Genomic DNA, 24,504 nt, shown 5'->3' with positions numbered 1-24,504 from the left:
ACACACTGACCCCCCCTGACACCCCTCCCCCTCATTTCAAAAGCTGACCCCCCCCCCCCGCCCCTCATGGGGTTTCAGCTGTATTAAAGGTGGGATATCATGAATGAACAGAGGATGTTCCTAGAGGAAAGTAATGGGGGGGGGGGGGGGGGAATCATCTACCACTACATGTAAAAACAATATCACGTCTTCAGGATCAAAGAACGACTCTTTCTTTCCTTCCTCCTCCTCCTCTCTTTCTATCCCTCGATCTCTCTCTCTGGCAGGCTGGCCCGCGCAGGGCTCCGGGACAGAGAGAGAGAGAGACAGGAGGAGGGATGATGTAGGGAGCAAGAGGAACACAGACACCCACGTATAGAAAGGCAGACAAAAGAACACATCCAAAAAATAAAATAAAAAAACACACACAAAAAATTAAAAAACTGGAAAAAAGAAGAAGAAAAACAGGAAAAGGAAACGTGTCATCCGAGCTCACGGACGACAACTTGCCGGAGCGACCAATCAGGAACCAGGGCTCACAGCTGAGGGGGGCGTGTCCACCTCCTTTCTCCAGGCCCCACCCCTCTCCCCACCCCCCCGCTTCAGAACAAAGTGCTCCCGTCTGCCACTCCGCCCCCTTGCAGACCATCCGGGGCCGAGGTCCCTGCGTCGCCATTGGCCGCCGCCGCCTCCAAGGAAGCGGGGTCAAAGCCATGCTCCGCCCCCAGGGCGTCCGCCTCCATCTTGACGTTGTCGGCCAGGAAGGCGGAGTAGGCGTCGCCTTCGGCCATGAGCAGCTTCAGCTTGGGGATCCAGCTCTTCCTCACCACGCGGCGGGCGTTGGTGCACATGTCGGCTGCGATGGCGTTCATCTCGCTCTCCTTGAAGCTGGGGGCGAAGTTCTGGCAGTAGACTGGAGGTTGGGGAGGGAGGGAGGGGGGAGGGGGGGAGGGAGGGAGGGAGGGAGGGAGGGGGGAAGGGGGGGGGGAGGGGGGAAGGGGGGAGGGGGGAGGGGGAGAATGAGGGTCCGGCCTGTATGTGTGTGGTTGAGTGTGTTATCCTGTGTGTGTGTGTGTCTGTGTGTGTTATCTTGTGTGTGTGTGTGTGCCACTCACACTTGACGGCGTGGAGGACACGGCTGTCCAGAGGCTTGCGGCTGGGGTCGTTGGTGGAGGAGCGGATGCCGGTTCCACAGCTGTTAGCCAGCGTGCTCCTGGGAGGGGGCACAACACACACAACACACCTCCTTTAGTGCCTGACACTAACGTAAGGGAGTCCTCAGTCTGACGCCCTCACACCCCCCCCCCTCACCTGTCGAAGAAGGCTGCAAGCAGGCGTCTCAGCAGCACCTTGTGGCGTGTGCCGGCGCTGACGTGACAGTTCATGAGCTGAGCACGGGAGATGAACACGCAGGTTCCCGTCACCAGCTCCAGCTTCTCGGCCGGGTCGCCCTCCTCGTACAGCCGAGGGTGACACCGGTTACCGATCTGGCTGATCAGCTCCGCCGGCAGCGACGCCAGGTCTCCCTGGCGCGACCCCCGGCCCCCCCGCCCCCCCCGCGTCTCCGAGGTGACGTGGTCGGGCAGGGCCTCCACGCGCTCGCCCGCTACTGGGGAGAGAGAGAGAGAGAGAGAGAGAGAGAGACACACAGTGAGGAGTTGGCAGAGTCTCCAATGCCAAACATGGAAGTCCATACACATCATACACACACTTCCTCCACACACACACCATACACACACACTTCCTCCACCCACACACACACACTTCCTCCACACACACACACCACACACACACTTCCTCCACACACACCACACACACTTCCTCCACACACACACACACACTCCCCCCGCTTCGTACCTGTGGCCCCTACGTTCAGCATGCTGTACATGGTGTACATGTTACAGATCTGTCTGTACTGCTCCTCTGTGCTGTCGTCCGTCACCTCCTCCTCCTCCTCGTCGTCGTGGTAACTGAGGGGGGAGTCGCTGGTGTACATGCTGAGGGTCCCCGGGCTCGTCCCCTCCGGCGTCCCCACGTGGTTGCCGCCGGCGCCGTTGTTGCTGTTGTTGTTGCTGTTGTTGTGGTTGCCGTTCGTCCCGCTGCCGTTCCCCATCACCGTGGCGATGTTGCCGACCACGCCCCGCCCCGAGGCGTCCTGGGAGGAGGCGGAGGAGGCGGAGGAGGAGTAGCGGGCGGCCTTCCGCATCCCGCCCCCGCCTCCCCCGCCCGAGCCTCCCCCGCCGTCACGGTTACCACCCTCCCACAGGCGCTTAGCAACCGGGGTGCACACCACCGAGTAGGAGGAGGCTTCCGGCTGTGGGGGGAGGATGATTGACATTTCTTGTTAATGAAAACTCATTTGAAACACTTCAAACATAAACATATAGCCCCTGGGGTTAATATGAACTCGTCTGTGGTATTAGCCAGAATGCTGAGTCAGAACCCTCCCCCCCCTCTCTCCCCCCCCTCTCTCCCCCGGTGTGTGAGTGAGGTCCGAGGTCAGCCCCACCGGTGTGGGAGTGGGCTGTGGCGTGCTGGAGCTCTGCTCCGTCTTCACCCTCGACACCAGGGGGAGGGGCGTCAGGCAGGAGGCGGGCCTCCCAGACGCCGTGGCAACCACCCCGGCCCCACCCCCGCCCGCCGTCTGAGTGACGGGGCTCTGGGGCTCGGAGGGCGGGGTCTCCTCGGTGTGCAGCCCCTGGGAGTCACAGCTGGGGGAGGACACCTGGGGGGAGAGAGAGGGGGGAGAGAGAGGTACAGTCAGCATGTGGTGAGAAACAGAGATGGGGGGGAAAAAAAGTACACACATCCTTCACTCAAGTACAGATACTCGTGTTTGGAAAAGTCTCTGGTCAAAGCTGAAGTGCTGACTACACTTTTACACTCAAGTTAAAGTAAAGAAGTACAGAAGTGTGGGCTCAGAACCATTACGACGACCCGTTTTTCGTCAAAAGTTATCCGAAAAAAAAAAGAAGTACTTCAGAAGTAAGAAGGAGAGGGGGAAGTAACAGGGAAGGTACAGGACACCTTGAGGAAGAACTCGGTCCCCTTCTCCATGATTTGCTGGATCTGCAGGAAGCCGGCGGTGTACATGAGCAGGAACTGGTCCCCCACGTTCATGCTGAGGCGGCCCGTGTAGCAGAAGGCCAGGATCTGCTGGAAGCTCTGGGGCTGCACCGCCGGGGGCAGCTCCACCACCTGGCTCTTGCCGCCCGCGTTGAACAGGTCCCGGAAGTAGGAGCTGCTGGCTGCCAGGACCGCACGGTGGGCCTGGGGGGGGGGGGGGGGGGGGGGGGGGGGGGGGGGGTAGAAAAGATGGAGGGAGCAGGGGGAGGGAGAGGATTAAGGTTTGGATGGGTGGAGAGGACGGAAGGTTGGAGGGAGGAACAGAACGGTGGGATGGATGGATTGAGAGGAGAGCGAGATGGAAGGGTTGATGGGAGGAGGGAAGGGAGGGGTAGAGGAATGGAAAAATTGATAGATTGAAAGGTAGGAGGGACAGAGGGATGTGAGAATGAATAGGTCGATGGGATGGGGCGAGGGACGGGGGGACGGAGGGGGGGAAACGGGAATGGAAGAATGGATACGTTGAAGGGTGGGAGGGATAGAAGAATGGATAAAACAGACGATTGAAGGAATGGGTGGAATCTGGACGGGATTCAGCTATTCCAAGTCACATTTCACATCAATAACCATACTGTTCTTCTGCCACCAAAGAAGAAGAAAAAACCTGGAACTATTGTGACTCCTATTGTGCACGGGTGTGTGTGCTATAGTGTGTGTTTTAGTGTGTGTGTGTGTGTTGTCACCTTGAAGGCGTGGCCTTTCACCACCACAGACACGTCACAGTACAGCCCCTGCAGCCTCTGCTCGTTCAGACACTCCAGGACATTGTTACCAAAGTTGGGGATCGCCATCTGTAGAGTCTGAGCCATAACGCTCTGCCCCGCACCACTGGGTCTGGGGGAGGAAGGGGGGAGGGGGGGGAGGAGAGGGGGGAGGGGAAGAGGAAGGGGGGGAGGGGGAGGAGAGGGGGAGGAGGAGAGGGGGGAGGACAAGGGGGGGAGGAGAGGGAGGGGTGGAGGGGAGGAGAAGGGGGAGGGGAGAAGGATAGGGGGGAGGAGTGGAGGAGGAGAGGGAAGGGAGGGGAGGAAGGAGGAGGAGGGGGGGGTGGAGGGTGGAGGGGGAAGAGGGGGAGGGGAGAGTGGAGGAGGAGAAGATGAGAGGGGTGTGGGGAGAGGTTATGGAGTGATGGAGTGGAGGAAGAGGAGGTAGAATTGGAGAGAAGAAAGAGAGAGAATGGGTGGGACAGAGAGTGGGTTGGAGATTGAGAAAAGGGGAGACCGTTAAAACTATGATTATGTAATATCTGAAATATGCAGAGGTATATAATTGTTTATAACCAGACAACCATGGGGCCAAAATAAACTACTTTAATCAACTCATTTCAATTTCAACTCGGTTGTACTGACTTGCAGACAAATAAATAATAAATAAACAAATCTATTGTGTTGACTTTGACCTACTTCATATTTTTGAATGAGACAAAAAGATAACAGGGTTATATAACTTTTCTGGGTTTATTAATTTTTTAGGATTTTTCAGCCTCACAAGTCTCACAACAAAAAAAATGACAAAACCTCCCTTCAAACCAAACTATTATAAACTCAAGACATTTCTTTTCAGAAGGCTTCAACTAGCTCAATTGGCTTTTATGTCCGTAAGAATTTGCATGTTGCCTGTGAAACCATTCTTACAAGCTATTTTTAATAATAAGCCATTTTTTGTGACTGAATGTAAACCACAGAAGATTGAAACGAGAGAAATCTATATTTGACTCTCTAATCGGAGACACCCTAATGGTTATTACAGAGAGAGAGGGGAATACTGCCCTCATCGTAGAGGGGAGGAAACGTTGTGCGACCTAAGAATCAGGTCAAGCAGTTAACCTCGACACTCGTCTTGAAATGTGATCACTGATGAATACCAGCATTGACGATCTCAAGGACACAGAGAAGCATGTAAATACCAATTTGTATCATTTTATTATTATCTGTAGCGCTTTTTTGATGTCCATGTTATCTGACTACTAAAGCTTGTACACAGGCAGACAGACCATTTACATTAGGCCATTAATCACTCAATAATCCCGAATATCAAATAAGACCTACATTTACTTAATTAAATGATGCAATATCTAGTATGTACTGTTGTCAAGCAGCCACAAAATAAATCAATAAAATACAAATAAATGATACATAGAATAGTCGAATAAGTTTGTTGTCTACCCTCTGCTTTGCAAGAAAGCACAGGCTAACTGATCATAATTTTAATCATATGCAATATGCACCGTTTATATTATAAGGAAATTGGTTTATTTATTTAAAGTTCACAGTCGAATCTGACACCTTCAAAGCGCTTCCAATTAGTTAGTATTTCCTCTGCGCCACACATAAGGTCACGTAGGTCAGAACAACTTTCCTTACCACAAAGGCGGCTGATTTCAGGCTATTGACCTTTAACACTGAGCCCCTGAGCGCGTCTCATTATAAGCACATTATGATGTCAACACACAGCAGTTTGTCTGGAACAGACGTAATGACGCTGACAGATTGATATACTTCTGGGCTATAACTTATAGAATTAGGGATTCCATAACAGTTCAAGTTGACTTTAAGGTTGTGCAAGCTTGTGTGATCAAATGAAGACATGCAAAGAATGGTAACATTTTTTTTTTATCTGATCTCATTCTGTAAAGTGAGAAAGTTCTTATTGGGCTATCCATACGTCAATATTTTGTAGCCTAAGCAGGGCAAATTAAATTCAATTTCCTGGTTTTAGGAGGCTGGAGGCAGCCAGTTAGCAAGTAGCAGCAAGCTAAGCTAAAGATTTAGCATAGGTAAAATAATGTTTCAGTGTTAAAACGTTTAGATTTCTCATGTTTATGTAGGCCTAATTAATCAAAAGCCAACAGCACTTTAATCAAATAAACATTGCATTATATAACCTATTAATAAATAAAAATTCAAAAAACAATCGCAGTGAATCTTCTTGATTGCCGGCATGTGGCTACCGTATCTAGCCTCCCGTGAGCCCGATTAAAATTAAAACTTCAAACGGAATGCATTAGGAAATTAAACATTAATCAAACAATCTCACATGAAAGTGTATCACAGCGATGTCTCGCCGGGCCCACCTGGGTGGAGAACCCCGCCAGCGGCAACGCGGGAGCCGGAGTGGGCAGCAAGAGATATCGGTGCCCCGTCTATGCCACCGTCGTTGCCCGGTAGGATTTGGAGTGGCACGGGCCGGGAGGGGGGCCACGCAAAACGTAAAAGTATCTCTTAAAAAAAAACGTTTACCACGGGTCTTCGGCAATGTCGATGCGGCGCCTCCTCTTTATCAACAAAGCCACGGGCACGATTTTTGTCATAAAAATAGTCGAACAAATGAAATATTAAAGAGTTTACGTCCACCGCGTTCTCGCCCCCTCTGTGCCAGTGCAGTCTGATGACTGTAGCTTGAGTTACCTCGTCGGGCCTAGCTTGCTACGGAGACGGGATGCACACTGTTACAAAAATTGGGTTCGCCCATAGCGTGATCTGGAGAGCTCTAAAGGCGATTTCATTATTTAATTATACTCCCGAAACAATGCATCAATGAATTCTCTGCGTGATTAATCAATCGTTAAGTGTTTTCGACTCATTTTGGGATGTTGCATGAAGAATTTCAGAGGGTGATCCCCGCTCCATCTTTCCCCGACATCAACAGGTCATCCCGGGACAAATACGGCAACTGGGGGCGAGCCAGACTGATCCAGAGTATGAGGGGAGGGGTGGGGGGGGGGGGGGGGCTTCAAGTCGCTAGACTACTAGTCTAAGACTAGACAACAATTTAAAACCACTTAACGGCAACCCGAGATGTTAGTCACTCAAATGTAATTAATAATTCCGATTTAATACGACTTAATTGTATTTATTTATGTTCTACTGGAGAAACACTTGTATTTGCCATCTGAAATGCACAGACCCGAGGCTGTGAAAAAGTTGAGAAGAGTGGAGAAGAGAATGCATCGAAACTCACCGAGAAAGAGACAGCCCGCGGCGCTAGATGTGTGATGTCGGCGAAGTGGTTAAAGTTTTGTTGGTGCCGTCCCTATGAGCCCATCCCCCATCGCACACCTTCCCAAAAACAATAGCTAACCCCCCCCCCCCCCCCCCCCCTTAAAATCACTCCGAACCGATCCGAATTCCTCCTTTACTGGAAATCACAGAACGCCGGCAAGCCTTCAACTGACGAATTCCCTTGTCCTCCGTGACCCCGATAAACCTGCATGAACCCGGGTAAAACTCACCCCCTCGCTGTTTTCGTTTGGAAAGTGTTTCAATGGAGGACCACAGACGCGTTTTCTCCCTCTCCTTCGCTACAGGCAGCCATTCATTGTGAACAGCAGTACAGTAGCACAGGCGAGACGCCGAGCGCAGAGCTATCGAGGCTATAGAGCGTTCCTTTTCTCCCCAAGGAGGGTGGGATCACAGAGCTACCGATTGCGCAGACAAATCGTCTCCATCCAACCCGCCCCGCTCCGTCTGTCTGCCCGTGCCAATTCACATCACGACACCCACATACTCAATTCACGTACCCGGTGTTATCGCTGTCTCCGTGCCACGCAGGGACTCCCTCGTGTCCAGTTGACCGGGGACAGTAAGTGGAGCCTGTTGGCAGCCTCCTTGGTAGTTTCCTTCCCGGTTTGAACGGAACAGTAACGTGTCCCGGTGCTAAAAAGAAAGTGAGCTCGAGCGTCTAGACCTCGGCAGGTGAGCCTCGGGGGTCTTGGAAGCTCGCGCACAGAATACCAAATAGGTTCTGACTAAACTCAAGTGCTGGAGAGAAAATGTGTGTGTGCCTCTTTCTCTCTCCCTCTCTGTATCTCTCTCTCTCTCTCGCTCGTTTTATCTCCCTCTCGTTCTATCTCTCTCCTGCCCTATCAAACATTTCTCCAAATATCTTTACCATATCTGTCCGTTATTTTTGTCATAGCGCCCCCCTCCAGATGTTGACATTCGGATAAATCGGCCCATGACAGGCCGTTATAAAATGCCGTTGCGGGGTCTCAGCTGCAGTACCGACACCGATTAACCTGACACATTATACAACTAACATGATAAAGCTGCGAACTATTTCCTGTTGGTTCCCAACTGCAGTCGAAACGTAAGCGATTGAAGTTCTATGAAGTTTTTGGGTATAAATGTGACGACGGTCAAATGTAACTGCAATTCAAACAGCCATAAATTATTACACAGTCATAATATATTACTTCAATTAAATCGGCCCTGAATCACTATAAAATATAAATGCTTCAATTAAAATGTCTAATTATATTTGTCAAAAGGCCTTTTACATTGATGTCCTGATTCTAAAGCTCATAACACTCTTATTTGGCCGTATCGAATTAAGAATATTTTACCTAACCCATTTTGCTCAATCTCCTGTCACGTTCTAGGCTTGAAAACTGGGGCATGGACATGAATGACCTGCTCTGTGCAGTACGTGTCCTTACGTTACACCAGTTACGTTATATTACATAGCATTACTAGTCACCCGGGGGCGTTCTGCGCAGTTGGCCAAGGCCATCTTCGTTCTATCTAAACTCAGTCGGCCTCCGTAGTTGTGGTTCTATAAGCACGTCAGTGTCCATGTGGTAAAGCAAGCCAACTCGGAGCAGAGCAAATTGTGAGTTGTGAAGTCTTGTGACGAATATACCTTTGAAGTCTCATGTTTAGTTGATGAAAGGTACAAGAAACAAAGTGCCTGTGTAAATGCTTAATAACAAAACTACCCGATAACAAGCTAGCTTTGTTGTATAACAGGTGTCAGCTAGCTAATGTTAGCTAGTAAACCGGGGCTCACAAGTTACTGAAAGGCGTTCACTAACTAATTATTGTAACGAGCGCTGAAAATAAGCAGTCATTTAGCATGGACACAGCTGCTTATTCCGAGTGGTTACGACCTGCTGTTCAAGAACACGGTCGCATTCATTTTGAATCATGACATGTCTTTAGTTAGCTTGCTAATTACAGCTAAGTCAGCTGGTTATACTGTCTGAGAAAGAGTTGTTAGCTAGCGAGAGTGTATTTGCTTTGGTCTCTGACATGCAATGAAGTTAGTTGTTTCGTAAACGTTGATTGCGTAGGGTCATCAAGGTGTGGTACTATATCGGTCATCATCTCTTTCCTTAGGATGGAGAGGCGTAAATGATCGTGCGCAGTGCTCGGTTTCTCTCTCTCGCCTCATCTCTCCAGCCACTACCCCGCATCCGTCCCACTCATCACAAACGTCTCAGAGCCGTAGGCGCTGAAACCTACCGTGGACTAAGGACCATGGAGCCCCTGCGAGCAACTCAGGACCCCCTGGTCACGACCACTCTGGCCGGGGCAGACGCCAAGCCTCGGTCCCCTATCTCAAGTTCCCCAACGGAGAGCACAACTCAAGAATATACTGGCGCTACAAATGATACGGAGACGAAGACGGTGCAAACAGGGCTGTTGCCAGGGGAGACGGTCGTCAGGGAGGGCAAGGCTGCCATCTTGTTTCCCAGTGCCAATGAAGTGTTCTACAATCCAGTGCAGGAGTTCAACAGAGATCTGACGTGAGTTTAACTGACCTGCCTTCTGTTGGATCTAAATAATGACATTTCGACAAGAGTAAACAACTCTCTCCTTCCACCCTCCTATCTCCCTTTCTCCTTCCTTCCTTCCTTCCTTCCTTCCTTCCTTCCTTCCTTCCTTCCTTCCTTCCTTCCTTCCTTCCTTCCTTCCTTCCTTCCTTCCTTCCCTCCCACCCCCTCCTTCTCCACCCTCTCTCTCTCCCCCTCCACCCCCCCCCCCCTCCAGGTGTGCCGTGGTCACCGAGTTCTCCAGGGAGCAGCTGCTGAAGAGGAGGGTGAAGGTGGTGGTTCCCGGAGAGAAAGAACGCGTGGTGGTGTGCCTGGACGAGGAGAGAGGGACGGAGGGAGAGGCGGAGGAGATGAGAAGGACGGAGGAGGAGCCGCTTGAAACGGTCGTACCGGGGATGAGGTGTGAGGTGAGGGACCTGGATGAGGTCTTGCGTACGTACATCTGTGTGTGTGTGTGTGTGTGTGTGTGTGTAACCCCCCCACCCAAGAATGGTTTGTTTGTTTGTGTGTGTGTGTGTGTGCTTCTGACCCTGCCTCTCTCCCTCCTCAGAGCGGTCTGCGCGTGCTTGAGGGGCTGGCTGCGTCTGGGCTGCGCTCGGTGCGTTTCGCCCTGGAGGTCCCAGGACTGCGCAGCGTCACGGCCAACGACTTCTCAGCCAAGGCTGCCGCCCTCATCGCCAGGAACGCCCAACACAACTCTGTCACTCACCTGCTGCAGGCCAGCCAGAGAGACGCCAGGTCTGTCTGTCTGCCAGCCAATCTCTCTCTGCCTCTCTCTCTCTCTCTCTCTCTCTCTGTATCTCTCTCTCTGTATCTCTCTCTCTGTATCTCTCTCTCTATCTATCTATCTATCTATCTATAATTTCTGCATTTGTCATGCCCTTTTCCCTCGAACTTTTCAGCCAAACTTCCTTCCTTTATATTGAAGTTGATGCGTCTTTTCATCCCATCCCTCCCCCCTCCCTCAGTATGCTGATGTACGAGATGCGAGGGAGGAGGGATCGCTACGACGTCATCGACCTGGACCCCTACGGCAGCCCCGCCCCCTTCCTGGACGCGGCGGTGCAGGCGGTGAGCGACGGAGGCTTACTGTGTGTGACCTGCACCGACATGGCAGTGATGGCCGGCAACAGCGGAGAGACCTGCTACAGCAAGTACGGCTCTGTGTCCATCAAGGCCAAGTACTGCCACGAGATGGTGAGGCTCTCACACACACACACACTGCCACGAGATGGTGAGGCTCTCACACACACACACACACACACACACACTGCCACGAGATGGTGAGGCTCTCACACACACACACACTGCCACGAGATGGTGAGGCTCTCACACACACACACACACTGCCACGAGATGGTGAGGCTCTCACACACACACACACACACACACTGCCACGAGATGGTGAGGCTCTCACACACACACACACATACACACTGCCACGAGATGGTGAGGCTCTCACACACACACACACACACACACACTGCCACGAGATGGTGAGGCTCACACACACACACACACACACACACACTGCCACCAGATGGTGAGGCTCTCACACACACACACACACACACACACTGCCACAAGATGGTGAGGCTCTCACACACACACACACACACACACACTGCCACAAGATGGTGAGGCTCTCACACACACACACACACACACACACTTTCATGTCCTGACATGACATGTGATTGGATATCATTTCCCCCCCCCAGGCGCTGCGCATCATCCTGCACAGTGTGGACCAGAGGGCCGGGGTGTACCAGCGCTACATCCAGCCTCTGCTCTGCGTCAGCGTGGACTTCTACATCCGCGTGTTCGTCCGGGTGCACACCGGCCAGGCCATGGTCAAGAACTCTGTCAGGTAGGTAGGCAGGCACACACACACACACACACACACATATACCTACACGCACATGCACAACAGTGTGTACACAATAACACTTTCTAACACTTCTTCTAAAAAGTCTTCTAGCTGTACCCCAGCAGTGACTGTGTGTGACGGTGTGTGTGTGTGTGTGTGTGTGCGCGCAGTAAGCAGGCTCTGGTGTATAACTGTGTAGGATGTGGGGCCTACCACCTCCAGAGGATGGGCAAGAGGATGAACCAGGGCAAACAGTAAGACACCTGACCCCTGTCTGTCTGTCTGCCTGTCTACCTGTCTGTCTGCACACCTCCTGTCTGTCTGTCTGCCTGTCTGTCTGCACACTTCCTCCTGTCTGTCTGCCTGTCTGTCTGCACACCTCCTCCTGTCTGTCTGCCTGTCTGTCTGCACACCTCCTCCTGTCTGTCTGCCTGTCTGTCTGCACACCTCCTCCTGTCTGTCTGCCTGTATGTCTGCACACCTCCTCCTGTCTGTCTGCCTGCTCAGCCACTGCTCTACATGCCTGGGACTGGCTGTGACCTGTGTGTGTGTGTGTGTGTGTTACAGCATGAAGTACTCTGCAGCCACCGGACCCCCTGTCGGACCAGTGTGTGAACATTGTGGACACAGACACCAGGTATGATGCACACACACACACACACACACAGTGTGCCTGTTTCACACCCTCATAGTTTCACCCCCCCCCTCCAGCTGGGAGGTCCTATTTGGGCGGAGCCTCTCCATGACGTGGCGTTCGTCCAGAAGGTTCTAGAAGCCGTGTCGGGGAACCCCTCTCGCTTCGGGACGTCCAAGCGCATCGAGGGCATGCTCAGCGTGATCACGGAGGTGAGAGGTCAACAGGAAGCAGTCAGGGGTTTGACAGGAAGCAGTCGGGACGACAGGAAGCAGTCAGGGGTCGACAGGAAGCAGTCAGGGGTCGACAGGAAGCAGTCGGGTCGACAGGAAGCAGTCAGGGGTCAACTTTACAACAAGGTTATTTAAATACACCCATATAATAAGTGTGTGTGCGCGTGTGTGTGTGTAGGAGCTACAGGATGTACCTCTCTACTATGCGGTGGACAATCTGAGTAGCACGTTACACTGCAGCACCCCTCCTCTTCTCCAGTTCAGGTACACACACACACCTTTCGTTATCATAACGATATTTACATATTCATGACATTCATGTCTCCCTCTCGCTCCATCACCCTCGCCTAATTCTCTTCCCCTCTATCTCTACCCTTTGTACTTTTTTCTTATCTCCCTCTACTCTCTCCTCTCGCCTCCCTCCCACTCCCCTCCCTCTCTCCTCCCTCCCTCTCTCCTCCCTCCCTCTCTCCTCCCTCTCTCCTCCCTCGTCCCTCCCTCCCTCTCTCCTCCCTCGTCCCTCCCACTCTCCTCCCTCTCTCCTCCCTCGTCCCTCCCACTCTCCTCCCTCTCTCCTCCCTCCTTCTCTCGTCCCTCCCTCTCTCTTCCCTCGTCCCTCCCTCCCTCTCTCCTCCCTCGTCCCTCCCTCTCTCCTCCCTCGTCCCTCTCTCCTCCCTCGTCCCTCTCTCCTCCCTCGTCCCTCTCTCCTCTCGCCTCCCTCCCTCTCTCCTCCCTCTCTCCTCCCTCGTCCCTCCCTCCCTCGTCCCTCCCTCCCTCTCTCCTCCCTCCCTCCCTCTCTCGTCCCTCCCTCCCTCTCTCCTCCCTCCCTCCCTTGTCCCTCTCTCGTCCCTCCCTCCCTCCCTCTCTTGTCCCTCCCTCGTCCCTCCCTCTCTCCTCCCTCGTCCCTCCCTCTCTCCAGGTCAGCACTGCTCCACGCTGGATACAGGGTGTCTCTGTCTCACGCCTGCAAGAACGCCATCAAGACCGACGCCCCCCCCTCCGTCCTCTGGGACATCATGCGCTGCTGGGTGAGGTGCATCATGGGAATAGAACTCCAGAGTCGTGTGTGTGCGTGTGCACCATGGGCAGCAGCTTGGAGATGTACACTGATCATAGTGTGTGTGTGTTCAGGAGAAAAACAACCCGGTGAAGAGGGAGAGGCTGTCGGAGACCAGTCCTGCTTTCAGACTGCTCTCCACAGAACCCACGTGAGTGTGCGTCGGCACAGGCAACAACCTGTGGCAGAAGGCCAGATAGTGACCTCCCCCCCTCCCTCCCCCCAGTCTGCAGGCATGTTTCGAGGTGAGGGAAGACGCCAACCCCCAGTCTCGTAGACGTCACCTGACCCGCTTCCAGGAGAACCCACAGGCCTACTGGGGCCCCAAGGCCCGTGCCAGAGCATGGTCTGTACCACACACACACACACACACACGATGGATGAAGCATCGTACACTTCCTGTTCAGAGGAGGAATGAATGTTAGGCTCAAGTCTAGTATTACCTTGTCTTTCCCTCTCTCACTTTCTCGCCTCGCTTCCTCCTTTCTCTCTCGCTCTCGCTCGCTCCCTCTCTCTCCCCTCCACCCCACCTCCCTCCCTTCCTCAGTGGAGGAATCTCGTCAGACCTGGAGGGCAGGAGGAAACAGGGCCAGAACAAGAGGAAGAATCAGATCACCGACTCCTCCCAGCTCAAGAACTACCCCTGCAAGAAGTTCAAGAAGGTACACGCTTTCACCCACAGCACCCCCAGGACTGCACAGTAACAAGGACTACATTCACCACAACACCCTCAGGACTGCACAGTAACAAGGACTACATTCACCACAACACCCTCAGGACTGCACAGTAACAAGGACTACATTCACCACAACACCTCAGGACGGCACAGTAACAAGGACTACATTCACCACAACACCCTCAGGACTGCACAGTAACAAGGACTACATTCACCACAACACCCTCAGGACTGCACAGTAACAAGGACTACATTCACCACAACACCTCAGGACGGCACAGTAACAAGGACTACATTCACCACAACACCCTCAGGACTGTACAGGACCAATAACTACTCTGACGACAACGACTCATTTCTATACTGGAACCACAGTTTATTTAAAAAGTTGTTTATTTCAAGAACTGTCCCGGACACCTCATACTGTTCTGGTTCTGTTCTGGTAGAGAAGGTCAAGCGCTCACTACTACACACGCACGCACCATGGACCATGTTCTGCCTCTTTTTAGAGTGTGAACGAGGCACACAGCGAGGCAATGCCATCTGTTTAGTCACCATCTTTCTGTTTCCCTCTCTTTTCCCATCCCTCAGGGCACATGCAACTACGGCGAAAAATGCTGCTACTCCCACGACATCCAGACAGATGGAGAAAAGATGGAGTGATGCTTCCATTCTATTTCTTTCACTTGTTAAAAATCTTATCGTGCTTTTTTTTTGGGGGGGGGGGCGGGCGGGTGTTCAGTTCTAGTGGATGACATCACTTCAGAACTTTCAAAAAGAACCTTGAGAGGTTGTGTTCTGTGTTCCACTGCATCAGGAAGTGCTGACCCATGGATGTTCACAATACACCACAAAAGGCTACATGAGACATTTTATTTCAGTTTTATTTGATGACTGTTGTAGCGGTCTAATAAAGTCCTTATGGCAACTCTGGCGTGTGTGTGATCAAAGTGCGGATCAGCTTTCCTGTTCTTTAAACTTTTATTTCTCAGGTGTTTATTGATCAACACAGAAATCGATTGTCATTTGGAGAAAAAAGGCATCCCACAGTGGAGGCACCAGTGAGGCACAGAGCTCACAGATAGTCACGGTCATGCAGCGTGTCCGAGACATGCTCCATTATGATCACATGTAGAAATGGGAGAAGTTTTTCTCCTTCGGCATGTGGCAAAGGTTTCATCCAGAGAAAAGGAGTTTGTGTCACCGAAAATCCCAGTGTGTCACTCTTTCTCTTTAAACAGCAGCAAAACACAGGGTGGGACACAAGACAGGTCTTTCCTGGAAACACCAAAGAAGTTAAACAAAGAAAGCTGGAATATTGCCACCTTTGTTAAAAGTTTGCATACAGACATTCCTGATCTATCGTCAGGGTCACGACACAGGAAGTCTGGAGAACATCTGGATACATGGCACTTACGCATGGTGGGGAACTGAAAATGTGAACTTGCTTTCATTGTTTTAGGCAGCTTCAGGGAAGAGTTGCAGCTTCAGGGAAGAGTTGCAGCTTCAGGGAAGAGTTGCAGCTTCAGGGAAGAGTTGCAGCTTCAGGGAAGAGTTGCAGCTTCAGGGAAGAGTTGCAGCTTCAGGGAAGAGTTGCATCTCCAGAAAAGAATCTTTCTACGACAGGGTAATCATGGGCAGGAAGAGGATGTTGAACATTGGAGCACTTTTCTATGACCTTGAGATACAACTTCAAGATAAAAAAAAAAAAAATTGTACTGTAAGTGGAAACTTTTAAAAACACAGTTTTAAGTGAAGCGGCAGAATCTCAGAGTTTATTGTCTCTGGTCAAGTCCAGTAGCAACAAGTGAAGTCACAATCAAAAGCTGAAAGCGGATTGGTCAATGGATTTTTTTTGTTTTTGTTTTCATTGGCTCGCGGTGTGGAATGCAGGTTGGTGATTGGCTATCTGTGCTTGACCCGGAGCAGGAAGGTACGAATCTCCATGGGCTTCAGGGTCACCTCCCACACAGAGGGGTCTCCCAGGGGCTTCTGCAGGGGCTCCTCACCTGAGGGTCAAACGCAACACAAGGGTTCTGTTCTGGTCATCACTACGATATATCTACCTTTGTCTTATACCCGTCTCTCTACCTTCCTCTCTACCTGCGTGTCTACCACCTGTCTCTCTACCTGCGTGTCTACCACCTGTCTCTCTACCTGTGTCTACCACCTGTCTCTCTACCTGTGTCTACCACCTGTCTCTCTACCTGCGTGTCTACCGCCTGTCTCTCTACCTGTGTCTGGTGCCTGTCTCTACCTGTGTCTGGTGCCTGTCTCTCTACCTGTGTCTGGTGCCTGTCTCTCTACCTGTGTCTGGTGCCTGTCTCTCTACCTGTGTCTGGTGCCTGTCTCTCTACCTGCGTGTCTACCGCCTGTCTCTCTACCTGCGTGTCTACCACCTGTCTCTCTACCTGTGTGTCTACCACCTGTCTCTCTACCTGCGTGTCTACCGCCTGTCTCTCTACCTGCGTGTCTACCACCTGTCTGTCTACCTGCGTGTCTACCGCCTGTCTCTCTACCTGTGTCTGGTGCCTGTCTCTACCTGTGTCTGGTGCCTGTCTCTCTACCTGTGTCTGGTGCCTGTCTCTCTACCTGCGTGTCTACCGCCTGTCTCTCTACCTGCGTGTCTACCACCTGTCTCTCTACCTGTGTGTCTACCACCTGTCTCTCTACCTGCGTGTCTACCGCCTGTCTCTCTACCTGCGTGTCTACCACCTGTCTGTCTACCTGCGTGTCTACCGCCTGTCTCTCTACCTGTGTCTGGTGCCTGTCTCTCTACCTGTGTCTGGTGCCTGTCTCTCTACCTGTGTCTGGTGCCTGTCTCTCTACCTGTGTCTGGTGCCTGTCTCTCTACCTGTGTCTGGTGCCTGTCTCTCTACCTGCGTGTCTACCGCCTGTCTCTCTACCTGCGTGTCTACCACCTGTCTCTCTACCTGCGTGTCTACCACCTGTCTCTCTACCTGCGTGTCTACCACCTGTCTCTCTACCTGCGTGTCTACCACCTGTCTCTCTACCTGCGTGTCTACCACCTGTCTCTCTACCTGCATGTCTACCGCCTATCTCTCTACCTGTGTCTACCACCTGTCTCTCTACCTGCGTGTCTACCGCCTGTCTCTCTACCTGCGTGTCTACCGCCTGTCTGTCTACCTGCGTGTCTACCGCCTGTCTCTCTACCTGCGTGTCTACCGCCTGTCTCTGGCATCCAGTCCAGACGGGTCATATCCTCCTTATACTGATTGGCCGACAGGTTCATCTCGGACACGCCCAGCACGTCCAGAGTGGAGAACAACTTCTGCAGGTAGAGAAAAGAGGGGGGGGGAGGGAGATGTGTGTGTGGCTCATAATATGAACGTGTGCGTGCATGTGTGTGTGTGTGTATGTGTGTGTGGCTCATAATATGAACGTGTGCGTGTGTCTGTGTATGTGTGTGTGTGTCTGACCTGCAGGTTGACAGTGACAGGCTGGGAGTAGCGCTTGCTCTCCCAGGCCTGGAACTGGTGCTCCAGTCTGAGCAGCAGTGAGTCTCTGTCCCACTGGGACACTGTCAGCAGGTGCACAGCAGGGGGCAGCGCGGCCTGCAGACCTGAGAACTACCACAGGAGAGGAGGAGGAGGACAGGGAGAGAGGATGGTGGATGGATGATGAGGGTTCAGGTCAAAACTGTATAAGCTACTAGCCTTCTTTAGCCCCTAGGGTGTCAGATGGCTGAGCGGTTAGGGAATTGGGGCTGTCAATCAGAAGGTTGCTGGTTCAAGTGCCAAATGACGTTGTGTGCTTGGGCAAGGCACTTCACCCTACTTGCCTCGGGGAGAATGTCCCTGTACTTAATGTAAGTCGCTTTGGATAAGGGTTTCTGCTAAACGACTACACCCTCCTCTCCTCACCTCCAGCCTGGTGTTGGGGTGCAGCTCTCCAGGGGTGAAGGTGAGCAGGGGTTGCAGGACCTCCTGCTGGGCCAGGGGGCGGTGTGTGTCAGCCGCCTGCTCCGGGGGGCTGAGGGAGAGCAGGAGGCGGCCCCGGACCACCAGGCCCTCGGGGTACTCCCCCGTCTCGTTCAGGGGCTCCCCAACCCCCCTCACGTCATCGTACAGCAGGCGCCTGTGGAGCTGGGGGACGGGAGTGTGTTTTGGAGAGGAGGTTTGCATAGAAGACGACCGTCAAAGGGAGAGATAGAGGGTGCGTGAAATGTAAATCAAGTGTGTGTGTGTGTGTGGGGTTTGTGTAGAAGACAACTGTAGAGTGTGTGTCACCATGATCTCCAGAGAGCCGTCCTGGATGCTGCCTCCTCCCTGAGAGCGATCCGTCACCACAGTCAGCTGCTCTGAGTCATCCTGGACACACAACAGAGGTCAGGGGTCAGGGCTCAGCCCAGTATGAACAGGCATGCTGCAGACACACACACACACACCTTGATGTATGCTCGGGAGTTGACAGGGTAGTAGTTGCCAGCGATGGGCTCGCTTTGCTTCAGATTCCAGGTAGGACGGAAGTCTTTCCTGTAACACACACACAGGATGTAAAAAAAAAACAATACTGTAGATTTACAGGATATATAAATATAGCAGTTTTTGTGTCAGGTCAGAAGCACACACTCCTCACCTCCTTTCCAGCACCTCTCTGCCGTTGGAGTCTGTGTAGAAGAATCCGGAAGAATTGATGCTACTGTCCAGACGAGTGATAACTTCCTTCCCCAGATCATCACTGAGGGAGGGGGGGGGGGGGACAGAGAGGAGATAGTAATGAGTGAAACACACGATGAAGCCATTGTGGTGGTGTGTTGTCGCCCCCTGGTGTTCTCACTCTGCAAGTCCACCCACTTCACAGCAGATAGGACCTCCTTCCCCCCCCCTCTCTCCCTCTCTCTCCCTCACCCTATAGGCAACGGCCCCACAGTCCACTCCAGCTCCAGGGCTCTGCTGTGGGCGTAGAGACGCACCACCTGGGACACCCAGGGGCTGAAGCTCTGACGCACCTCCTGAACCACTGAGTTCTGAAGCACCCAGAGGAGAGGTGAGGAGAGAGGAAGGGACAGAGGGGAGAAGACATTGGAGAGAGTTCTTAATGGATGTTTGAAGTTTTTGAGATCCTGTGTGTGTGTGTGTGTGTGTGTGTGTGTACCTGCAGCGTCTCAATCTTGGCGGTCTCGCTGATGATGAAGGGGGTGGACGAGTTGGGTCTGAAGATGTAGGCTCCTGACATCTGGTTACTCTCTGAGTTACGGCCATCACTGGCGTTGTACCTGAAACACACACACACACACAGTGTTAGTTTGATCTGCAGTCTGTTTGGTCTCCAGGTTACTGAGGCAGGTGTGTGTGTGTGCGTACTGACCAGTAGAAGTTCTGTGTGAGTTTGATGGTCTGTTTGGTCTCCAGGTTACTGAGGCTGCTCAGCAGGCCGGTGTCAGGGTCAAAGGTCACTCTCAGGAACTACAGGTCAGGAGGGAGGGTCACAGGTCAGCGCAACGACAGCCATCCACTTGAGCAAAACCCACAATCCCAACTTCAATCATTCCAATCTTCTTAGTTTTAGGTGGTCAGTTTAAATTAACTGTATTTGTCACGTCAACGACACGATAAATAACTAATGTTTAATGATAAATAACTCATGTTTTCTCTCCCCAATATAATTCTATTGGGGGTGAAAAAAAAAAGAAAAAGACCTACCTTGTTCTCTATGGCCTTGGGGGCCCTGGGAGACGGGGGAGCCACTGGAGGCCCGTCCTGAAGCAGGGAGATAGAGTAGGTGGTGTAGCCCAGAGGGGGAGCCTGCACCTGGAAGAGCAGCTCGTTGATGGCGTGCCCTCTGTCCATGCGGATGTCCTGGGTTGCCCTGGACACTGGGACCACCTGGAGGAGAGAGGGGGGCAGTTAGTGACCACACACACACACAGACAGACAGACACACACAGACAGACACACAGAGAGACAGATACACACACACACACACACACCTGGCTGTCCACCGTGTTTCCGCTGGCGTCTGACACGGTGTAGGCGGCCCCGTTAACCGGCAGCCTGACTGACCAGCTGACCACACGACCCAGAGGGTTGTACACGTTCACTGAGAACTGAGAGAGGGAGGGAGAGAGCGAGATTCACTGAGAACTGAGAGAGGAAGGGAGAGAGCGACATTCACTGAGAACTGAGAGAGGAAGGGAGAGAGCGACATTCACTGAGAACTGAGAGAGGAAGGGAGAGAGCGACATTCATTGAGAACTGAGAGAGGGAGGGAGAAAGAGAGACAGTCATCGAGCCCATTCAGTTCATGAATGCAGATAAGAGTATGTATGAGTATGAGTGTGTGTGTGTGTGTACCTTTTTGCTCGACTCGGTGAGGGGACAGACACTGATGTTGAGGTTGTCACAGAACACACGCTGGATAGACGAACCAGTTAGACCTGCTAAAGTGTTACTGACCAACACCTGTGAGAGAGGGGAGAGAGACAGAGAGAGAGAGAGAGAGAGAGAGAGAGAGAGAGAGAGAGAGAGAGAGAGAGAGAGAGAGACAGAGTGTGAGAGAGAGATAATCAAAACATTGCATATCTTGCATTCTTATCTTACACACACACACACACCTGACAGTGCTTCCAGCCATCGGCCAGTCTCCTGGCGTAGTCGTTGGCAACGTGCTGCTTCTCTGTCCCGGACACGGCGTCGTGATGCTGAGCCACGGCCATGGCCTTCTCTGCCAATCAGAGAACAGAACACTGTCCGTCACCCCGGCTGTCCTCCAATCAGGGTCAGGCTTGTAGAAGTGTGACAGGAAACGGTGTACCTACTCATGGTGTCACTGTCTCCTGCTCCAAAGACACCTTGTCTGGACAGAGGCCCACCTAGAACCTCCAACTGGTTACAGGTCTAAGACACACACACACAGTTGGTTTGACAGAGAAAGACAAAGAGGCAGAGAGAAAGATTGAAAAAGAGATGACATATATAGTGAGCAGGAGAGAGAGGTAGAGAGAGAGAGGTAAAGAGAAAGAGAGAGAGAGAGGACCTGCAGGTAGCTGTTGCTGAGTCTCTCGTATCGTTTGAGGGCGGGCCGGCTGGTGAAGTAGCCCGTCCAGAAGTCATGAGCTGCATCAGCATAGGGGAAGAAGTCATCTGTCTTTAGAGCCCTGGAGGGGGGGGGGAGGCAAGGGAGACAGTGAGAGAGACAGAGAGATGGAGGGAGAGACAGAAAAAAAAAGAAAAGTGATGTGATGTGGAGAATAATGCTAAACCCAGCCTTCTAGCATGCTAAACCCAGCCTCCTAGCATGCTAAACCCAGCCTCCTAGCATGCTAAACCCAGCCTCCTAGCACGCTAAACCCAGCCTCCTAGCACGCTAAACCCAGCCTCCTAGCACGCTAAACCCAGCCTCCTAGCACGCTAAACCCAGCCTCCTAGCACGCTAAACCCAGCCTCCTAGCACGCTAAACCCAGCCTCCTAGCACGCTAAACCCAGCCTCCTAGCCAAGCTGGTCCAGTGTATGTCCGGGTCCCCCCGTGTGTGACAGGCTTGCAGTGCTCACCAGGTGAGGTTGGCACGGTGTAGTTCCTGAAGGTAGCATGAGGGGGTGGAGTAGAGCACGTTGACGTCACTGCCATTGGTCTGCTGGGCGTTGACGTAGCGAATCAGCTTGTCCAGGTTCTTGTACCATAGGTTGGCGTTCTCGTACTGGAAGTCTGAGCCCATGGTCATGATGATGTGGTTGGTCTTGTACACCAACGACTGGACGAGAGAGAGAGGGGAGTGAGTGGGAGTCATCACAGATTCGACTGACAGAGTCATAGTCCTGTTTTCTGACAAAGGATTGCAGTCCTGACGTGTGTGAGTGTGTGTGTGTTCACTGTATGTGTCTAACCTGAGCGTGTGTGTGTGTGTCTAACCTGAGCGCGTGTATGTGTGTGTCTAACCTGAGCGTGTGTATGTGTGTCTAACCTGAGCGTGTGTGTGTGTGTGTGTGTGTGTGTCTAACCTGAGCGTGTGTATGTGTGTGTCTAACCTGAGCGTGTGTGTGTGTGTCTAACCTGAGCGTGTGTATGTGTGTGTCTAACCTGAGCGTGTGTATGTGTGTCTAACCTGAGCGTGTGTATGTGTGTCTAACCTGAGCGTGTGTGTGTATGTGTGTGTCTAACCTGAGCGTGTGCGATCGTCAGGAAGCGGGACACCACATCGTCTACGTTGTAGTCCTCCAGGTCGGGGTCGTCTCTGATTGGAGGGTCGTCACATGACTGGTCCCAGCAGAACCCTTCAGGGGGGTTGTACCCATTGGGGAGGATACCTGGGGGTCACGGGTGAAGGGTCAGAGGTCAACGAGAGGTTCAAGGTTCAGCTGGATTCGAGGTTTCTGGTAAAGAGCAACACCTGTGTGTGTTTGTGTGTGAGCACCAGTGTGTGTGTGTGTGTCTATGTATATGTAGTGTGTAGCCGTGTGTTTACGAGTTGGTGGGTGTGTGTACCTACGAGTGTGTGTGTGTGTGTGTGTGTACCAGTGAACAGGTCAGCGGTAGGGGCAGTGAGGCTGTCTGAAGCCCTCCAGAGCAGCTCCTGCTCTCTGGCCAGCATTCTACGATCACGGTCCTGGTAGTCAAGACGACCGAAGAAGAAGCCGTCATAACCCATCTGGAGGAGAACAAGATGGACGAGAGAGAGTGAGAGTGTGTGCGAGAAGGAGAGAGAGAGAGAGAGCTTGAGTCAGAGTGCGTTCCCCACCTGGGCGAACATAGAGGCGTGCTCGCGGGCGTGGCCGAAGGGGTCGATGTGCCAGGCCACGCGGGGGCGACCGCACGCCCCGAAGGTGTCGTTGAGGAAGCGCAGCCCCAGAGTCATCTGGTCCACCACCGCACTGTAGTGCGTGGTGGCCTCGTCACTCATACACCAGCCCCCGTTCACAAACTCCAGCCGCCCTGCGGGTGGAGGAGAGGAGGAGGGGTGGGGGTGGAGTAAAGGGGAGAGGAGGAGGAGGGGTGGGGGTGGAGTAAAGGGGAGAGAAGGAGGAGGGGTGGGGTAAAGGGGAGAGGAGGGGAAAGGAGGGTGGTGCGATGGGGGAAGGAGGAAAAGAGAGGTAGACTTTGGTGTTACACCACACGCTCGCTGCTCAGCTGGTTACTGACTCGCCCCTCTGTGAGGCTGCGATGAGCGTCCGTACCCTGGTTGACCAGCTCTTTGACTGTCTGCTGCATGCTGACCGGCTGGTTCTTCCACCAGCGGTAGAAGAAGGCCGTCTCTACATAGATGAACCTCCGGTCAGGGTTCTTCAGAAGCTGGTCCACCACAGAGTCCAGGATGTACTGAACCCCCGCATGCTGGATGTTGTTACGGTCTGGACACACACACACACACACACACACACAGGATCAGGTGGCATCAGGTGAAACACCTGTGACATCTTTAATATGTTCACTTTTACAGTCATAGTTGTAAAACATGGGTCTGGGTTAACTGTTAACCGAACACTGTCACGCGCTATAACAGTACGTAGACAATACAGTGTTTAGAACTAAAAATATGTTTTATAGTGACCACTGGTCAATTTGACTACCGAGTTTGGGGGCGTGTTTCACTGACCTCCGTAGAAGTATTGGTCAACCGTCTTCAGCCAACCGACATCGTCGTGTGTGTGAGGAACCAGGTGGACGTTCAGCATGGAAGGCTTCGTTGCATGGCATGACTACACACACACACACAATGAGAGAGAGAGAGAGAGAGAGAGAGAGAGAGAGAGAGAGAGAGAGAGAGAGAGAGAGAGAGAGAGAGAGAGAGAGAGAGAGAGAGAGAGAGAGAGAGAGAGAGAGAGAGAGAGAGAGAGAGAGAGAGAGAGAGAGAGAGAGAGAGAGAGAGAGAGAGAGAGAGAGAGAGAGAGAGACACACCGGGAAGTAAGGAACTATCTTATAGATGTTCTACGCTAAGGGAGCGCAAATAATAAAATAATTACATTTAGAAATCGGAAAACTAAATGCACACACTTAAACTTTGAGGCATACGGGAAGTACCGATCAAATAGTCAGAATGATAAAACAAATCTTTACATAGCTAGTGAAATTGAAAGTAACTCAAATTGACAGAACGACTGTTCAGCGCTGCTATGTGCGTCTCTAGTCATCTACTCCGTGTTGAAATGGCTCTAAAACCGCACCAGCTTAAAAATACAACTTACTTTGTATCCACAGGCTGGACTCTCTTGGGGATCTTGGCTGATGGGGAAGCAGAAAACACCGCTTTGGACCAGCAAGGCGATCCAGAGGTACAAACGCGTCGCCACCGCCATCATGGAAAGTGAAAACGAATCATATGACATTTGTTTTTGTTCCGCGCTGTCACGTGACTTCCCCACCAAGAATGGGCAGGACCAAATACCTACTTTTTTTTGTTTAGAAAGACGGCGTAAGAT

General features: G+C 52.3%; 3 protein-coding genes across 12 annotated transcripts; 1 reads left to right on the top strand and 2 right to left on the bottom strand.

Annotated features, from left to right (window-relative positions):
- Nucleotides 1–60: 60 nt before the first annotated feature.
- nacc1b (nucleus accumbens associated 1, BEN and BTB (POZ) domain containing b) lies at nucleotides 61–8,129 on the bottom strand. 6 transcript variants are annotated; one of them, XM_084684765.1, is made up of 8 exons: nucleotides 7,622–8,129; nucleotides 3,789–3,939; nucleotides 3,007–3,249; nucleotides 2,489–2,704; nucleotides 1,837–2,293; nucleotides 1,291–1,588; nucleotides 1,095–1,192; nucleotides 61–892 (listed from the first exon to the last, which is right to left on the bottom strand). In XM_084684765.1, exons 2-8 carry the CDS (start codon nucleotides 3,912–3,914, stop codon nucleotides 582–584), a joined length of 1,749 nt encoding a protein of 582 aa, XP_084540891.1. In that variant the 5' UTR covers nucleotides 3,915–3,939; nucleotides 7,622–8,129; the 3' UTR covers nucleotides 61–581. The 6 variants fall into 6 exon arrangements, with proteins under 6 accessions (XP_084540891.1, XP_084540890.1, XP_084540893.1 ...); XM_084684764.1 differs by lacking the exon at nucleotides 7,622–8,129 and adding an exon at nucleotides 7,334–7,446; XM_084684767.1 differs by lacking the exon at nucleotides 7,622–8,129 and adding an exon at nucleotides 7,063–7,188.
- Nucleotides 5,682–15,053, top strand: trmt1 (tRNA methyltransferase 1). Of its 4 annotated transcripts, none has more exons than XM_084684761.1 (15): nucleotides 5,682–5,700; nucleotides 9,219–9,628; nucleotides 9,873–10,062; nucleotides 10,206–10,393; nucleotides 10,624–10,852; nucleotides 11,377–11,525; nucleotides 11,687–11,779; nucleotides 12,093–12,162; nucleotides 12,237–12,371; nucleotides 12,571–12,656; nucleotides 13,312–13,420; nucleotides 13,524–13,600; nucleotides 13,676–13,795; nucleotides 13,997–14,111; nucleotides 14,717–15,053. In XM_084684761.1, exons 2-15 carry the CDS (start codon nucleotides 9,234–9,236, stop codon nucleotides 14,786–14,788), a joined length of 2,028 nt encoding a protein of 675 aa, XP_084540887.1. In that variant the 5' UTR covers nucleotides 5,682–5,700; nucleotides 9,219–9,233; the 3' UTR covers nucleotides 14,789–15,053. The 4 variants fall into 4 exon arrangements, with proteins under 4 accessions (XP_084540887.1, XP_084540888.1, XP_084540885.1 ...); XM_084684762.1 differs by lacking the exon at nucleotides 5,682–5,700 and adding an exon at nucleotides 8,567–8,712 and having other exon boundaries at nucleotides 11,696–11,779; XM_084684759.1 differs by lacking the exon at nucleotides 5,682–5,700 and adding an exon at nucleotides 8,567–8,712.
- Nucleotides 14,992–24,411, bottom strand: man2b1 (mannosidase, alpha, class 2B, member 1). Of its 2 annotated transcripts, XR_014740493.1 has the most exons (24): nucleotides 24,271–24,411; nucleotides 23,681–23,783; nucleotides 23,262–23,435; nucleotides 22,826–23,019; nucleotides 22,603–22,735; nucleotides 22,249–22,394; nucleotides 21,642–21,841; nucleotides 21,125–21,245; nucleotides 20,907–20,985; nucleotides 20,703–20,812; nucleotides 20,443–20,550; nucleotides 20,079–20,195; nucleotides 19,792–19,974; nucleotides 19,457–19,554; nucleotides 19,244–19,364; nucleotides 18,997–19,115; nucleotides 18,725–18,826; nucleotides 18,534–18,621; nucleotides 18,376–18,456; nucleotides 18,010–18,231; nucleotides 17,572–17,715; nucleotides 17,300–17,423; nucleotides 15,543–16,134; nucleotides 14,992–15,403 (listed from the first exon to the last, which is right to left on the bottom strand). XR_014740493.1 is itself a non-coding variant. In XM_084684758.1 (23 exons), exons 1-23 carry the CDS (start codon nucleotides 24,409–24,411, stop codon nucleotides 16,031–16,033), a joined length of 3,012 nt encoding a protein of 1,003 aa, XP_084540884.1. In that variant the 3' UTR covers nucleotides 14,992–16,030. The 2 variants fall into 2 exon arrangements, 1 of the variants encoding a protein (XP_084540884.1); XM_084684758.1 differs by having other exon boundaries at nucleotides 14,992–16,134.
- Nucleotides 24,412–24,504: the final 93 nt, after the last annotated feature.

Source organism: Hypomesus nipponensis, chromosome 21 (genome assembly GCF_054491055.1).
Source record: "Hypomesus nipponensis isolate SF chromosome 21, ASM5449105v1, whole genome shotgun sequence".
Lineage (NCBI taxonomy): Eukaryota > Metazoa > Chordata > Actinopteri > Osmeriformes > Osmeridae > Hypomesus > Hypomesus nipponensis.
The sequence above is the reverse complement of the archived record's forward strand: the minus strand, read 5'-3'. Positions and strand labels throughout refer to the sequence as shown.